At 45.0% G+C, this 18791-nt stretch overlaps 1 protein-coding gene across 2 annotated transcripts in view; it reads right to left on the reverse strand.

The window, feature by feature from the left end:
- IGF1R (insulin like growth factor 1 receptor) overlaps nt 1-18791 on the reverse strand; it is a 196346-nt gene that overhangs the window by 149138 nt on the left and 28417 nt on the right. For both annotated transcript variants that reach the window (XM_044444981.1, XM_044444979.1), the window contains exon 2: nt 16975-17520. In XM_044444981.1, the coding sequence (XP_044300916.1) occupies nt 16975-17520 (546 nt within the window). The remainder of the gene's footprint in view (nt 1-16974; nt 17521-18791) is intronic.

The raw sequence follows: 18791 nt of genomic DNA on the forward strand, positions 1-18791 counted from the left end.
TTGTCCAGCACACACAGCCAGGAAGTTGTAAAACAGCATGATCTTAGCCCCATCAACGCACCCTTGCCAGAGGGCTGAGAAGCCGTTTTGGGTGGTGTGCCCAAGTTCCACAAGGCCTGCCCAGCTCTTCCACGGACACCCCACCCCACAGGTGTGAATGCCTGGATGCTTCCAGGGAGCAGTGGAGCCGAGCCACGGCGCAGGGAGCTGATTCTGGTTAACTTTCTTCCGCGATGTCCAACTCGCTCCCCAGAGACATCTCCAAGCAGCGTGCCACACCCATACCCTGGATCCACGCAAGCCGTGCCGAAACCCTGCGGAGGACAAGGACTCCGCGACGACAAACAACTTCCATTTTAGTGAAACAATCCATCTGGATCCCTGTGACTCACAGCCACGGCCTAAGAATGCGTCACTGTTCAGGCCAACGGTTGCAGCCGCGCGCACAGCGTGTTTTGTTCACATGCATTCCTTAGGGATGACACATCTCTATCCAAGGCCCTCCGACGGATGGGGCTTGTGGCTTCTTCCCACCCCCCTTCATCCGCCCAGTACTAGAATGACTAAGCTGGCAAAAATTCCTAGCCAATTATAAACCCACTTAAAGGGGCAGACAACCCCCACTTCCACCCCCCAAATACCTCCCCCAAATCCTCCACCTTCCTATACTGACATTTTTATTCATAGAAGAGGGCTGGGGGAGTCCACTGCTTCCTCCCATGATCTGCCTGAAGAGTGGGCACCCAATGCCTTTTTCTGAGCACATGCTACAACTCTTCGTGGATGCATCCTTTCTCCACAATCCAATTCATCATTTTTACCTTTAAAAAAAAACCCTATTTGCTTTTATTTGCTTAACTAGAAAAAGGCAAGAAAGATCAGCCCATTAACGTAAAGCAGCAAATAAAAATCTGGATTCAGTTACCAATGAAAACAGGAGATGAAGACCCTTCACCAAGGTGGAAGAGAAGCAGGCCTTTAAGAAAGCCATCGCAGAATTTAATTAAAAAGGAGACATCTCTTTGGCTGCCCTGAAAACCTTTTTCAAATTAAAAATTCTGCATGGAGCAGTGGAGAGTGGTTCAAACTGAAAAGGTCATTTTTCTTAAATAAAGCTTTTTGCTCCCCCCCCAACCCCAACCCCCATACCTGAGAACTATGGGTTGAACTTTTAGAGAAAGAACACTGCGTGAGTCACCAAAAGCCCTTCTGGGCAGAGAAGTGTGCACTTTACCTGTGCCTTTACTAGAAGGTCAAAATCTTCTGATCCAAAGGTGGAGAACAGGGAAGGAGAAGAAAAGCCAGAAGAGACTATTAAGGACACTTCAATACAAAGTCACTTCACACAAAAGCAGCATGTACCCTGCAGGGCTGCCGCAGGTTTCCATGACTGAGCACTCAACCAGCAGGACGAGGAAGTCCACACCACACCATACCAAAAGGTCTCTGGGTGGTTTACAGCTATTGGAGACAAATGCACCATCTATGAAAAGCTAGCATATGCTTGGCAAGAGGCAGACATGTTATCCCTATTCCTTCAAGTGGATCATCTGAACATTCAAGCCCCCACCAAGACCAAGAACTGTGCAGGTGCTCATCTCTCTCCTGGGAGTCCAATCTGACCTTCCTGAAGTACCCTCATAGGCACATCTCATGCCCAGCTTTGGTACATTTGCCCCTGCTCAAAAGCATCAACTACCTTTCCTAAGGCTTGGTTACTGGCAATACAAGTTTTAACCTAAAATACCAGAGAAATCTGCCCAACTGAATTTAGTCTCCACTGAATGGGAGGGGGGGGGAGAGAGAGAGACTGTCTTTATTCCTGTAATGTGCTAAAAAGCCAACGTAACTGCATGTGGGCACACAGACTAGTTAATAAATAGAAATGCTCATGGGCTAGTTAACATCTTCATGTGAAAGACTGCACTAAAATAAGGCAAGGTCGATCTCACTTCTTGCTCTCCAAAGGCGTGTTCAGTCCTATGCCATCTGAGATGGAATAAAGGCCTACAACTTCCAGCATGTCCATGCTGCCTGGGGCATGCTGGTAGTTGTAGGCCACCTCAAATGGCACTGGACTGTGCCTTAAGAAGTAGAACGTGGTGCACATCTCATTCTGAGACAGGCAAATGACTACTGAAATCATCTGTGAAGTTCCAAACTCAGTGAAATCCCAAACTCAGGAAGCCATTGCAAGCCCAGGAAAACACCACTGCCACCATGTTATTTATTTATTAAATTTGTATCCTGCTTTTTTCTTACCAACAGACTCAAAAGCAGTTTATATCCCACTCACAATCTTATCCCAACAACAACTTTGCGTGGTAGGTTGGAAGTCTGTGACTGGCCCAAAGTCACCCCGTGAACTCCATGGCTGACTGGGGACTACAATCCAGATCACCTGAGTCCCAGCCCAGCACTCTTAACCTCTACACCACACTGGCTTTTACTACTGAAAGATTGCCTCTGCAGATGTACTGCCCTATAAGATGGAAACTTCTGTGAATAGGTGGATACTGGCTTATCTATCCATTACAAGAACATTCTCATGCGTTGTTAGTTCAAGTGTAACACCAGGAGGGCTCTGCTGCTTTTAATTTTTTGCTTTTAAAGCGACTGAGCAGGACATAAATGCTGCTGTGAGCCAAAGGGAAATAGGAGCGCCTGCACTGGCAAAGTGGTCGGCCATTTCTTCGGCCATTTCACAGCCCTTGTGGTCCCATGGACCTTGGAGGTAGAGAAGAAGTCTGGTCCTATGGGGAGAATTGGCTACCCAGAGGGCCTCTTCCACCATTTGGCCTTCACCCCATCAGCCCACTGGCAGCAGGGTTCTTTCCCGCAGGCCTGGCAAGGAGCACAGCTCTCCCTAACATGATCCTCAGCAAGGCAGAGGAGAGAGGGGGGCCATCGCTGGGTGGTGGTCCAGCCTCGCAGGAGGGCAGGAGGGCCATGGATGCCATTGGCTGCATGGGAGGGCAGCAAGAGGGGAAAGAAAAGGGACCTCAAAACAAGATGGGAGAGATGGCTAGAAATATTTTTTTTAATTTGTTTGTTTTCTGTAGAAAAGAATGAAATGGATAGGCAGGAGGAGGATGGAAGCAAGAGGCATGAGAGAGGCAAAGGGTCAAGACAGAGACAGAGGAAGAATGAGTTGCGTACTTAGCACAAAGCTGAGAGCAAAGGGGACTCCCAGTCTAACATGATGGTGGTCAAAAAGGAACCGAGAGTGTGGCTATGCCCCTCCACTACCCCCTCCTGGGAACCAGAAGGAGAAGGGCACTCTCAGCCACTGAAGTTTTTCCCAGTACAGATGCAAAAGCCCACATGTGTGATGCACACAGGCCACAAAGAAGAACCCAAGAACACATTGAGTCCTTCCAGAGCAGAATCTGGAGATCCTCGCTTTGCTGTTTCCAGGAGCTGTTCTTAAAAATGCTAATCCTAAACCAAGCTTTTGTCGCCCAGACATTTATGAGAAATAGCATTCATCTGGCTTTACACTTGACATTTCTCTGACATTTTTCCCTCAATCCACCCTCCCGCCGCCTTGTTGCAAGCCATTTCTCACATTCCCGACTCTTATTGTCAAGTGTGCCACCAAGTTAAAAATGCTGCCACAGGCAGGGCCCACCCCAGGCCCAGGAATACAGCCTTCTCCATTACATATCTGCTTTTCCCCCATCATGACCTAAAACTGGAATCACTCCACACTGCTTCACATTTTTCTGAACTAGCAGGGGAAATCAAACCCCTAGAATTTTAATCATCCAGGGAGCAAAATGCAATTTTAGGTAGGGTAGTATTTCCAGCCCATAACATGATTGATAACATCACTCCATTTAGCTTCTGAAGTCCTGCTTTGTAAATCTTCTGCTTCCCCCGCCCTCGGCCCTATTCCCAAAATAGCAAGCATCAGAAGTATCCCAGGAATCCAATGGCTGAGCTATATGATCAGCAGAATTCCATCCTAGAGTAATGGACCATATTTCCTGACCATATTATGGATTTCAGGGTAGCTCTCATTCAATCCAAGCTTTCTTTTGTGGTGGACCATCCTCGCTCTAGGCTTTCTAAGGGCAATGACAAAATCCTGGGGAGAAGCCATCTATGACTACTAGTCCCGATGGCTCTCTGCTGCCTGTAGTATCTGGGTGCCTATGTACCCCAGTTGCTGGGGAACTTGGGCAGGAAGGGGCATTTGCACTTACCCTCGTTGAGCTATCAGTGTGAACAGAACACTAGGTTAGATAGACCTCTGGTCTGATCTATCATGGATTTTCTTATGTTCTCAAGGAGCCAAGATAGGAAAGAAAACCCATTCATTACCCAAGAGTTCTTACTTACAGTTTGGCTGTTTCAGGGACCACCACCCAGGAGGACACTGAATCAAACCAGAGAGTCATCTCACCCTGCATCTTGATCAAGCAGATGTCTCTGGTAAGCCCTCCGTTGCAACCTAAAGGGCATGGGCAGCTCTTTGGCTGCTGGACTTTGTGGGACAGGGACAGACCACACACTTTGTGTTCAGAAGGTCCAACATTCACTCCCTAAATCACTCGCTAGAAGGGACAGGTGACCAGCAATGGGAAACTCTGGAGCACAAAGGCCAGGCAGGGTTGACTATACTAAACCTACACAGATGGGCTGGTAGAAAGCCACTTCCTAGCTTCCTAGCCATTAATGGACTTATGCCACATGAATACGTTATTGGGCAGGGTGTGCACACTCCCACTACTGAGTAGCTTAGCAGCCAAACAGCACATGGCTTGTTGGTGAGTTAACTGCTAGGTGGCTTGGTACAGTTCTTAAACAAGCCTAATTTTGCAGGTCATCCCTGAGAACCTGTGACTTTTGCAATCACAGCTGCTGATATAAAGCTTCACACTCTCTCACTCCCATCCCTGCATGGGAAATATTGAGTTAATTAACCCATGATCTGCTCTTACATGTGAACAGCCTCATTGCCTATTACCTCCACTTCTAGCACCAAATCCCATAAAATGAATCACATGGCAGCAAAGCAGCACTTCCCTCTAAATCCCCTACTACCCACACATTTACTTTGCAGCCATAAGGACTAGAAACTTGAGTCATTTTCTCTACAGTCCGGCCGACTCTTTCATCACTTGGCAGCAGTCAATCACTTTCCTCCTACACCCTGCTCACGCTTCCTTTGCAGCAAACTGGAATTGCAGGAAGAAATACACTGGGCAGGAGGAGCAAGGGAGAAACACAAGGCACGCCACCAAAAGCAAGCACCTTGAACTAAGAAGCCCAAAAGAACCTCAGGTGCCGTTTGTCCTTGTCTTGGCCTTCTCAAGGAAGCTTCTTAGGCAGACAGCCCCAGGAAAGCAGGAATGGACTATCGCCTAATACAGGCTCTTCAACCAGGGCTTGGCCCATCAACTGCAACCAGTCCAGGGCTCTTGAGGGAAAGCTACTCCCAGACCATGCTAGCAATCTGAGTCTGGTCGAAAAGCACATATTTAATCAGTGCAGTGCAAAACTGGTCAAATTGCCCCCTCATGCACTCAAACACAAACCATTGCCACTGGTCAAAACACGTGGCATTTTGCACTAGCTGAAACTCTGAAATAATATGCACAGCTTGTTGTAACAGACAATCCTTGTTTATTTCAAGAATGCAGAGCAGAAGAAGAATGCTTTAAAGGAGATGCAGTTGGGAAACTGCCACCATCTGCTGATCAAGAAACAAGGCAGGGCCCCAGATCCCCTGCACTCCTGGTTGCAGTGGGGATAAACCAAACCGGGGAAGCAAAACCTTTGAGGCACCTTTGGCAATTTCAGGAACTGTCCTGGGCATCACCACTGAATGGCTGCCATGGAAGGGGAGGCGGAAAGTATATAGCTCGCCAAAAGGACTGCACACTGGGCACAGGTAGAGGCGTAAGCCTCAACACACTAATAACTCCTTCAACCCCTCAACTTTCTGTGCCAACAGAAACTAATTTCACAGCAATTTTGGCTGTCAAAAAGAGTCTAGGTTTTTCTTAAGTGGAAGGGGCAGGATACCTTGGAGGCCTGGGATGTTCTGCTGTGCACAAGTGCCATGTTGCCTATGCAAGCACGACTTCTGCTCTTTATTATATTTCTACCCTGCCTGCGAGGAACCCAAAACAGCTCACACAATCATCCTTTCCACTGTATCTTTACAGCGAACCTGTGAGGTATCTCACGCAGATCATCAGTGGCTGACCCAAAGTGAGTGTGGAAACATGATCAACCGCCGAGTCCATACTATCAAGCTGGCTCTCACACTATCCCCTTCTTTCACAGTCAGATTAATTCCCTTGAGAGGACTGGGACATCTCCTCCTGGTTACCTTTTACTGGTTGGAACACAATTGCAGCTTGTTAATACAGATACTGCTTTGGAAACAATGCGACAGCTCCTGGTTACCAGCTTACTGAAAAGCAGAACTGGTATTCTACTTGCAGAGAGATCATCCAGACGTTTAAGATATCTGGAACTAAACTGATTCCCCAAGGTACAGCACACACCAATCCACAAGGAGCTGTTCCCATCAGCAGCAACCATACTCTGGAAAGTGACTGGACACAGACCAGGAATGGAACCAATGTAGTCCATTCAGCCCAGTCAGATGTTGCAATACTTTCTGGAAGGATTCATGGTTGAAAGCATTTTAAAAAAAAGAACAGCTGAACTCTAGCAAGATTAACTAGGCAGTAGCTCCATCAGCCTCCAGATGATGATTTCCCACTAAGCACTCCTCTAAAACTCAGTTGTGCAACTCAGCTGGAACTTCATCTGAAGAAACAAGGGGATAGAAGGGCACCTAAAGCAGACATTCCAGAAATTGCTTTGCTATCACATGTTCAATTGTCCATGAATTCATGAATTAAAAGAACCTCGAAAGTCCCTTATTCCACCACCACTCCAACCAGGCAGGAAAATCTGCTTTTACAGCATCCCCATCCATGGTCGCCAAAACTCCCTTAACAACCTCCAAAACAAGGAGAAGCCGCCCCCCCTCCGCAATTTTCCTGTAGTCAGTCCTACTGTCAAACAGCTCTTTGTTCCACCAGGAAGTTCTTCATGTCTTGGCTTAAATTCCCTTTCTTTAATTTGAACCTGTTGGTACAGCTCCTACAATTTGGAGCAAGAGAAAACAGATTTGGCAACCCTTTGGAGATTTGAAAAAGATATGATGTCATTCATTAGGCTGACTCCTTCACTCTTCCCTCATAGGGCTCGCATCTAGGCCTTTCTCCGAGTTCAGGAGTTCAAGAATGGGGAAAAGTAAACACAAAGAAACTGAAAAATGCTGACATCATAGTACACAAACACACTCATCTGGCCTTACTTGGAACTCACCAATGCAACCAGAACGCAAATGATTTTGTACAAGGACCTTGCCATGTTGCTGCAGGAACCTGATGCTTGACCACAGCTTAAATCCTTAAAGCTGTTCTAACTTTACCTGAGAATAAAAGTGAGGCCCTGTCAAACGCTACTGTGCAGAGTCCAAAGATGATGTCGCTTGCATTCTGGACAATTTAATCCATGACATATAACAATCAAATGGCCAAGAAGAGATATACAGGCTCTTCCAGGTTGAGGTGTGGAAACTTCTTTCCCAAACTTGCTCAAAGAGGCAAATTTCCTCAAGGGGAACTCAAAGGGAGAGGAGCTCCTTCTTTGTAACCTGCTCTCCACTGCACTGTTAAGCAGCTTAGCAGAGGGCCCAGCTGAGCCACAACCTCCATGCTTTCCCTATGGGGTGATGAGCAGAGCTCGGCATAAATCACTACCTTGTAAGAACATCCCACACCGCATGCTTTCTGTTTTCTGGCAGGCAACCTCAGACGCACTTGATCTAGAGCGGTCTCTCTAAGGGAACAAAGCAGAGAACAGTGGGATGATTCCCCCAGAGGGCAATTCCTGGTGGTTTCCAGGCCTTATGCACTCCCCACCTTTGAAACAGCTGGAACGCCCCTCCTAAGGCTCAGGCAGTGGCAGCAAAGGGCTTGAGGCTAAAACATGCCTGCATTTCAGCTGCACCCCCACCCCACCAGAATGCAATGCAAGCCAAGCCCAGAGAGATTCTCTGGAATGGAATCCAGCCCTTGGGCTGAAGGCATTTCTCCTCCCCATCCTAGGGGCAGTGCGGTGTTTATTCATCTGCCAAATGGAAACCTCCTGAAGATCCCAGGTAGGGAGGGCCAGAACACCCAGAACACGGGGAGGCGGGGAGGTTCTCCCCTCCCTCCCAGTCTCCTTCAGCTCAGCACCAAACTGTTCCTCCGCAGGAACACAGTGTACTCTCTTCCTGCCCCACTGAAATCCAGTCTCATCCCACTGAAACCAAGTCCTAGCCTGTATGCATGCTAAAATCCAAACTGCATTTGTGTGTAGCCCCATCCTGGGTTTTGGTTCTCACTAACAGTAACAGATTCCAATTGTTTATTATTTATGCCTATTTATCTGCCATCACTATGCATGCATACAGGAAAACAAGTCCCTGCCCAGAGGAGCTTACAATCCAAACTGTTACACAGGAGAAAACAGAGGAAAGGGTAAGCAAGAACACTGGAAAGTGACTTTGATATACTGACGCACATTCAGCTGCTCCTTTTAAGGTTCTTCTACAGGTTTCTCTGACGCTCCAGAGGGCCAAACACACAGGCAAGATGCAGCTTATAAATAAAACAGAAGGAACCCATTCAGGAGCAAAGCCTGCCTTCCCTTTTCTAGTCATGCCTGCATACTTTACATAGATTCAATATTTTCTAAAGGACAAAGAATACACTCCAGAGGCCAATGGAGAAAAGAGAGCAGAGAGTCTCGCGGCTCACTCAGCCGTTCTGCAAGGCTGACAGCGGAAGACTTTCTGCTGACGTACATTGCTACTGCTACTGCACCACTGACTTCCAACGGGGCCCACTCACTTCAGCTGCTCAGCAGCACAGACTGGTTCATCCAATCCCTTCACCCATTTTATCTGGCGTCATTAACCCTCAAGAGCAAAAGGAGGCCTGGCCACATCATCAGAAAAAATGCTACTCCCCCAAGGGGCAAAATTATGGAAGGCGCTGGAGAGTGAATTCTGTTTTAGCCCCCGCCCCCCTTTAAAAGCAAATATTCAGCCATGTCAATCTGGGCTCAGATACAGCTCCACCACGGACCCACCTTGTGGCCTTGAGACCCATTTGGAAGACAAGATAGTACAGGAGTCCCCAGTCCTTTTAGGTCAGTGGCACATTAGGAAGAGAGAGGCTGCGATGGGACTCTCACAAAATGGTAGCTACAGCGGGTGAAGGGAAGAACTTGCACAAAGCATACAATGTCCCAACATCGCAATCGCTCAAATGCTAAGGAAGTAAACTGCTGAGGATAAAAGCACTGGGGATTTGTTTGCATAAAGCTAAGAACAGGGCAGAGGCAGGATCTGAGCCCCAGAACGAAAAAACACTAGTTTTACCCTTCAAACAAACAAACAGAGAGCTGGAGGGGAGCCAGACTCCCAGTTCTTTATAAAGTAGGAAAAACTTAAGTAAAAACCTGGAGGGCAGGCAACAGCAAGGTACCTGAAGGCATCGTATGAGAGACCTCGGGGACCACTAAACATACCTGCTCTGCAACTAGCGACCATTTGAGAGTAGCCTGAAGCTCACATGCAAAATTAACAAGTATTTCCAAAACATTTTAAAACCACTGCTTCTTATACACTTCTGTTACCTAGCTGGAAATTGGAAGGGGTTTCAGTGCTGTTTGGGTTTATGACTGAAATTTATACCCACCCTCCAATCAAAGTTATCAGGGCAGGCTTTTTTTAAGTTTTTTTTTTTTAAACTCACAAGCAGGTGAGCAGACCACATTAGGGGTGGGCAACAAGCAACTCTCCAGGTGTTCTGGCCTACAACTCCCATGCTCCCTCACCAATGGCTATGTTTCTGAGGCTGATAGGAATTGTAGATCCACAAGCTGCAGACCCCAATCTGAACTCCGCAGGTCTCTACAAATAGTGCCAAAATAGAAGGCACAGGCCAGATTAAAGCGGATCAGCAACTATGTCCTAACTCTGGGAGAAGAAGTCTTATCTGTTGAGGCCCACATAAAGAACCCAAATATATATATACCTAGGGGCCCAATACAGCCCACAGATTCTATCTGAATTGCATTCCTTAAGAGCCCAATTAGCTCCAGAGGATATCAGTTGCCAAATCCTGCCATAGTGTGAACCAGACTAATCTTTACAAGGACCAAGGAATCCTAAAAGTTTTGTTTTGGGTTTTTTGGGGGGAGGGGGGCTTTTTACAAGATGAGAGAGTAGGGTGGGAGAGAGCTCTCAAGCCATACAAAGGCATGGTGCTCTTTCACAAAGATGGTCCCATTAACATTTTAATTCAACGCTAAATAGAAAAGCCTAAGACTTGTACTCTAAGAGAATTTACTTTGATGCCAGCTTTCCTCCAAAACATTGTCCTAATTTTGCTTTATTTTTTTTAAAGAGCAGGGGCAACAAGCTGCTGGCAACAATCCCAATACTTTGCTTTTCCGGAAATCCGGAATCGCAACATCATTCTCCAGTTCTACTGCCAAGAGGAGATGTAAGCGGAACGCACTTGGCATCCTTCCTGAAGCCCCAGAAGAAAGCGGAGTAAATATTGCAGGATCCGTGCGGTGACTGCCTGTGGGAACTAACCCGAAAACAAGGACTCGAACACTTAAAGGAAAGGGGTGGGGAAAGGCAGCAGGAGACAACCAATTTGCTGTTGTTGTTAACCAAAACAAAAAAGTTTTCACTTTTCCATCTAATTTATTTATTGTTATAAAAGCATCGCAAAGTGTTTCTTGGCTGCTGGAAGCTGCCCACTTCTGACAATTGTTTCCATGAGAGAGTTTTCCTGAAGGAAGCAAAAGCTTTTCTCCTTTGTTTGCAATAACCGGCTTCTGCTCAGTGACAAAATTAAACAAGCCAGCTTGCTCAGAAAGAACTAAGTGTTCCCAACGCAGCTTTTTACCCACCCACTTGATATCCTTTAAAGGAAGGCCTCCACAAGGACAAAGGGATTCAAATACAGGCTTCCCAGAGGAGGAGGTACTTGCATCCCCCACCCCACTCCTGTCAAGCCAACCAGTCGAAAGCATAAATAAAGAAGCCACACAAAGAACTTAAAAGAGCTGTGCCAGATGAGGCCAAAGGCCCATTTCATCCAGGATCCACAGTTACCTCAGTGGAAAGACCACCAGGAGAACACGAGTGCAAAACCTACAGAAATGTATTTTCTTCTCTAGCATCATCCACAGTGTTTTCCACAACCTACTAATACAGCAGCAGCAGGATGGAGTCCTGGCCCCGTGGAGCTTCCAAATAAAATTCTGGCAATGGGGAAACCAAGGGTGATGGAGAAGAATCGGGAGGAAATACTGGTATGCACAGCCCGTACAAAGCAGTACAGCTAGCATCACCCAAGTGGACTGGAAGAGTTCGGGCATAAAAGAACACAGGAACAAATAAGAGAGAATTGTTTAAGGCAGAGATGCAAAACCTCAGACCAAACCAGGTCTTCCGGAGTTTGCCAGGTAGCCAGAACATTCCCACCAACCACTTTTCCAGTGGAGAACGGCCTCCCCATCATGGCTCACCTGGCACCAACCTTGTCATCTTCTCAGCACCTGGTTAAAACAGGCCTTGATGTTGAAACTTTTAATGCTATCCTTGCTTATCCAGGGACTTGAGGAAATACCCATCGTAGGCACTTTTCATTTACAGGGTTTACCTGTTTTAAGTTTTAATGCTTCTTTTGATAGGGTTTTTCATTTCATAGCCCTGTTTTTATGTACTGTTTAAACCGTACAAAGAGCTTTGGCTACAGGGCAATGAAATGAATAAATCATCACCAATCATTCTGTGATGTTTCAGCTGTCACACCATTTCCCCCTAATTCCAAAAGGCTGAGATGCCTCTCCTGAGGAACTGTGCCAGTCATTTTGGCCCTACCCTTTTGCCTCAGACACCAGTCACCACTGCAATATGCCCCCGACACCTCCTCCAAACAGGAATTTGGTTGTTGACCTGAAGAACAATTTGCTATGCTTCAAGTCAGTGGGCAACTTTAGAGTGGCTGATGCAGGCAGGATGGATGCATGAAAGGTAAGAGATGCAGTGTTTGGGCAGACAGAACCATGCACCCGAAGACCAAACATCCCTTTGCATTCTGATAGGTATTGCTTTCCTTGAAGGTGGCACGCCAAGGCAAGGCAGAATGTTACCGACTCCCGGCACACACACTTCTCGAACTTAAAATTTGTAAAGTCAGCACTCACATCCTGTCCCCCAACCTCAGAATCCCAAGAAATTCTGAGAACTTTAGTACTGGACCCACATCTCAGTATCTGCATTAACCAGACCATAATCTGTTGCCTATAAAAGAACAAAGGAAAAGTACCAACTCAACATTCTGTTAGACCACCTAATCTGACAAGATTAGTGAAACTTTCCCACATCATTTATCCCCAGAACTTAAAATTCAGTGGTATGGTGCTTCTAAACAGGGAAGCTATGTAAGCTACCACCCTCTAACCTGACCTCCCAAAAAATACAATCAGCATCACACTGCCTTCTTGCTCCACCCCCAGGACCACAACACCTGAAATGGGCGCATCATTTTTTACAGCCACACCAATAAGCTGGCCTGTAAAAACCTCCCACTGATTCCGTGGGACTGTGATGCTTAAGTGGCATGTAAAGATTCCGAGTGAATAAATGGCTGTTCCCCCCGCCCCACCAAAAAGCGAGCATTTGTCTTCCGTCCTTCTGTTGTGCTCCTTGTTCCATCTCTGCTAATGTGCTCAAACAACCAAGCAGAGTAAACAGGAAGCGCTCTTTTTAAACAATCGAACATTTATACTTCCCTTGTTTTCCCTGAAAAAGGGCAGCGGTTCCCCTCTAAGCACACTGCTGGCAAGGACCAAGTTTTCCTTCTTGCAGTCGAGACTCATTACCATCAGCCCTTTTAATAATACAGATCTAAAGATTATTCTGGGGGAAATGTCAGGAACAAAATACGTAAAATGTCGATGAGGACTGCTGTGATATTTCCTGCTGCTCTGCCCACTGTACCATAATGCTTTAAATCTAGTCCTTCATCATCACATTCCTAACTATTACGTTATTGGCTCACTGTCTTGCTGTGCCAGTCAGGAAAAAGAGTCCCTATCAGGATGTGTTTTTAATGGTTCTAGCCATGTGTATTCAAAGGATACCTTAACAAAGGTGTCACCTATACTGAAATTTTGGTGTCCTTTACAATTCTATTCCTTTGGTCAACCCACTGGTAACACCGCTGCTTTCTTTTATGGACCTTTCCCTCCTTTGCCAAAATCTTTGTATTGCAGAGAAGTCTCATCTCAAGAAACATGTGACAAAGTGCAGAAAGACTATGAAGTCTCACTGTAACACAGGAGCTTACAAGACAGGGACCGCTGTATGGTCTACACTAGCAAAAACAAGAGAGATTGTCCTAGAATTTGTGGCAACCCAACCAACCCTCCTAATCCCGTTGCTTTGGAGCAGTTGCTTCAGATTCACTCGCATGGCCAGCACCCAAGCAAACCTGCCTTTGGCTCACATTGGGTGTCTATCACCCCCGGAAGCAGAAAGACTGGACAGGACAGGATGAGCAAATGCCCAGCGACTGGGGTGTGTTTTGGAACTTATCAGCCCAGACTAAGCCTTTAGCATGCCAAAGAACCCCAAAGCAGCCAACACCAAAACTAGAAACTAACCAGGAAACAGTTGTGGTCCATTGCATTAGTTCCTGAAAGAAGAATTTGCATTTTCTTGATGCAATTGCCTGTGCTCAACCACAAACATGGCCATCCTTTTTCCATCTGGTATATTATTAAGCACTGGAACACCTCAGAATTCACAGCTGACGATTCGGCAATGCTTGAAACACAACAAATTGCATTAATACTGGCCAAATTATGATTATGGATGGCATGGACTCAAGTAATCTCCATTCTCAGGCCCATTCCATTAGACTCAACTAAAGAGGAGTCAGGCATCAACATCCAATCAAAGGGTCTCCTGCAAGCCACAAGCCACCCCAAGGGGAGAGAGTACCACATCCAGGCAACACCTGGCGAAGTATACTGACTAAGGATGGGTGTGGAATTTTTCAGTCCAATTACTTCAGCCAAAACCCACTTGATAGCTGTTAGCAAGGGCTGCAAGCTCCCATTATCAACAGTATAGGGACGCTTTTGGTCGATCTCACAGAGCTGCTGGAAGGATGACTGATCTGGACTGCTTTCAGCACTTAGAATATGCCATATTAAATAAAGAGTGACAACCCAATTCACCAAAAGGAAGAGGATGGAACCAGCCTATGTCTATGGAGTTGGGAAACTGGGACAAACAGCTGGAAGACATGAAACAGTAACAATGTCTCATTGTCAGGGTGGATAAAAATAAATGATTTCAAAAAAATTAAAAACAGATTGTTGTATTTAAATTACATTTTTTAAAATACAATGCTTTTTGGGGGGAAGTCTATCTAAAGACAGTTTTCTATTTAAGATACATTACAGTACATAGGTTATTCATCATGAAATAAAAATCCGTTTTTAATTATGTAGCATGGGGCTGCATGTCCCTGCAAATGTTTCTTCTTTTTTTGGGGAAATGAATTCCGTCATTCCATTCACAATGCCATGCTCTGGGCAATTTTCTATTTCAAAGGTATTATCACACATGCTTGGTTGTACAGTTCTCAAAACTGGATTTGTGTCTGTGGAGATCACATGCTTCTTCTTCACAGCAAAAATCTTTTAAAATCAACACACAGAGTTGAGAAAAAGATCTTAATTCCATCGGTCCTTTGCAAATCTACACACACGTTACCTAAATTTGCTTACAAATGCTAAATATCAAAAAAAAAAGTCAATGAATAGAAGATAGCTGGGTCTGGAATAGATCTGCACAAGAAGCTAAGTGTGAAGAGGGAGGATCAAGCAGTAGAAATGAAAGTGAACCCTTCCGGAGCAGAATACTCCACAAGTCTGTGGATTTTTTTTGTGCATAGCCTGGAAGTTTATCATATTATTCTTTCCCTGGAGAAGAAAATCTATAATGGCTGTAGGCCATAAAAGAGACCCAATTAGGGAATATTTTAAAGATCTTCCTCTACCTATGGGTAATGCAGGCATGTATGTAAATTATGTAGAAAACCATGATTTAAATCTAGTCTGACTAGTAATTTAAATTGTAATTTAAATCAATTCAATTTAAATCAAATCCACCGTGCTCATTGTTACGAATATCTTTCCCATATTAAAAAGCATAATTTTAGATTCAGAGCTATTCACCAAGCTTATCTAAATTTCTAGTACAAAACAGAAGCAGCTGTTCCAACAAGTTAATTTGCAGCGTTTCAAGTGCATTACTGTAACAGTGTTGTCAATACCCCTGGACGGCTACCTGAATGGATGCAATAATCATTATCCAAATGATAGGCTTGTTTACCTCAACTCACCCCTGTGCCAAAGGAGGAAAAAGCAGAGAGGACCAGCTTAACAGTCTGTCTTGTTTTTATCGAGGCAAACTCTGCCACAGCTACGTACAAGACAGCAAACAGTAGCAATGAGGACAAGTCCACCCCAAGCACATGCGCTTGTAATGGTTACATGAAAATCACAAAGCGTGTTGCAAACACTACTCATCAAATTGACTCAAGAGACATCTCCATCCACAGCCGCTTTGATAACAAGTGAAAGATCACTCTGGCAGAATGAAACCTGGGTGTAAGAGTAACACTGGCACGGCCATTTTCTTCACCACCATGGGAAAGCCATTTCTATCGGAAAAGTCCCTTCTTCCCAAGGAAGCATAGGCCTCGTATGCTATTCCCACTGCAACTTTTGGGTAATTCTGCACCTTCTACAGACACACGAGTGCCTCTGACATCACACAACCCATGCAGCCAATCCAAGCAAAGAGACAGTGAAAACAGGCAGGCAGGCAACACCGGCAACACCGCTCAGGAAAGATCACTCCCAATTCAACAAAATGTAGCCATCCAAATACAAAGGCCTCCTTCTCACTTGCTCCACTAAGAATGGTGTGAACAGACTGTGCTTAAAGGTGGGCTTTTCTTGGATGATACCAGTTGAAGCAGCTTTCTGCAGAAGGGCCACCTGCTTGGGTACTTCTCCCAAGAGAAAAAGCAGTTCTTTGCAGCTTGCCCCCATGGTGTGCTGTTCTTTTCATGGAATATTCTAGCATTCCATTTCCCACCAGCACCCCAAAGTAGTGCTAACCCCAAGGGTTCATGATAATAGCCACCAAATGAACTAAACATGCATGGTTAACAGACTGTCATACAATAAACTTCTCTGTCCTTCCCTAAACTTTGAGTCAGTTGGAGGGTGTGCAAGATGCAAAGTGCCTTATACTGAAAAAGATTTCTGCCCTTGCCTATAATGATTTAGACTGTGCTCTTTTTACAGAGGAATCAATGCACTGCGATTAAAAAGCAAGGTTAGCAAAGGCAAACTGTTTCAGTTACCAAAACATCCAAAATTGTCCCACTCACAGTCCAAACACAAGCTGGAGTGCATTTTTTTTTCAAATATGTCTGTAAACTGGGCAATATGCAATCAAATTTAAAATTTTTAAATTTTTAAAATTTTTAAAATTTGAATAGCTAGCACTTTGAAATTTTACCCAAATACATATTTCCATGTGCGTACATGTAAAAAAAAACCCAGCCCAGAAATGTACACTTTCCTTCTAAATGTGAACAAAAGCAGGAACAAATCAAACCAAGCCTCAAAGTGAAGCTTAGAGAATTTCAGCAACCATCAACATCCCCGATTCTCCCACCCCTAGGAAAAGAGAGTTACTACTTCTTTTTTTAAGGCTTAATATAAAAGTAAGAAGTTGAATTCAAAGTGGAACAGATTTAACAATCCATCAATTCTTACTTTTCTGGCAGTGGTTAGAAGTCCAGCAGCGGTAGCTGTATTCATTGTTAATGGAAGTCTTCTCACACAGTGGCTTTTCCTCAGCTGTCCCTGGACACAAATCTCCACATTCCTTTGAAGGTTTATTCCCCACAATATAGTTGTTGGAGACAGCATCCAAGATCAGAGACCAGTCCACTGTGGAAAGGTAACACAGGTCAGAATTCTTCTCAATCCGGATAGCACCCCGAGTGATGTTCCTTAAGTTGTGCAGCCCAATCTCTTTAAGGTTTGTCATCTCAAAGAGGACCAACGCATAATTGTAGAAAAGGTTCTTGCCACGGATCACTGTGAGGTTGGGGAAAAGGTCACTGAGGGTCTCCAGGCCTGCTACACGGAACAGCAGCAGATAGTCTGTGATCATTGTGAGTTTCGGATAGCGGTAGTTGCTGAAGTCCTCTCCTTGAGGTATCAACAAGATCCGGAGAAACCCTTCAACCACTGTGCAACCTTCCAGCTGCTTCAGCTCATCCACACTGTTGCGAACATCAATGTTTGGCCCACAGACTGTGCAAAAGAGGAAAAGAGAGCAAGAAACATGATTACCTCGTTTTAAGGAAAGGTTTTCAGAACTATCAACATAAAGCTGTTTTCTTCACAAATGCACATTAAATAAGGTAGAGTTAAAGTTCAGACATATTCTGAGTAGATGTTAACACTAGTAGAATACCCATTCCCTCTGCATTCAGGGAGTGGTTAAAATACATTGTTTTGATTTAGCTTTTTTAGAACTAGTATGGTTTTTAAGATTGCTTTTGATATTTCACTAGGTTTGCATTAGTTTCCCTTTTTTCCCCGTAATTTTTGCAAACCATCTTAGTTGGTTCCAGGTAAGTGGTACAGGTGTTCAAGTAAACACAATCTAATAGGAAGCAATAGAAACCTTCTTTCCTTACAAGTTCAAACACTGGAAGCCACATTAGTGTAATGCTTGAAAGTGCTGGACTGGAAATGGGGGAACTGGACTTTACTCTCCATTTGGCCATGAGGTTCACTGGGTGTCACTGACCCTCAGACTAGCTTACTTCACAGAGCAATTGTAACAATAAAGGATAAAGTGGAGGGGAGGATGGCCATGAAAACCTTCTCAGGTTCCTTGCAAAATGGAAAACAAAGAGGATAAAAACTCAGTGCAAAGTTAATAAAACAAATACTTTCACCTTCCTGTATCTCACAGAGGTAAAAGAGGTCCAAGACTGGAAACAAACTGCTGTTTTGCCGTCTTCAGAGAGATAGACAAACCAGCTTTATGACAACTATCCTCCCCTTTCAATTTTCCATTCTTTCTGAAATCCTCAAGGTCTCAAATGACAGAGAAGAGGCAAGTGAAGACGATCTTGAGAAGACCCATGGTTCCACCAGCCAGCCGCACTGCTCCCTTAATAGTAGATTGCACCATGAGACAATGTACTATTAATTGCCCTTTGACTGAAAAGGACCCTAGATTGATTGTTATAGTCTGACATTACTCTAGTTGCTCTTGCCTTGGAAGCAACTGGATCCTTCAAGGCATAGTACATACTAAATTAAAATCCGCAGCATACATTTTGCACAAGAGTAAATGCAGGCTTAGCAGGGCCAAACCCATAATTCCTATTACATCCTGTGAAATTAAATGATACCTTCAAAACTGGAACATAGCCAAACCTGTAAAATCTTTGTATCAAAAAAATTCAAGCAGCCAAGTAATACCTGAATGAGCCCAACGGAGCCTGTTTGGCCCATAAAAATGAGGCAGAAAGGGGGAGAGAAGCACCCAAAGGAGCAGCTCTATCCTC

The sequence above is a fragment of the Varanus komodoensis genome, unplaced genomic scaffold (genome assembly GCF_004798865.1).
Source record: "Varanus komodoensis strain SLA01 unplaced genomic scaffold, ASM479886v1 scaffold46_3, whole genome shotgun sequence".
NCBI lineage: Eukaryota > Metazoa > Chordata > Lepidosauria > Squamata > Varanidae > Varanus > Varanus komodoensis.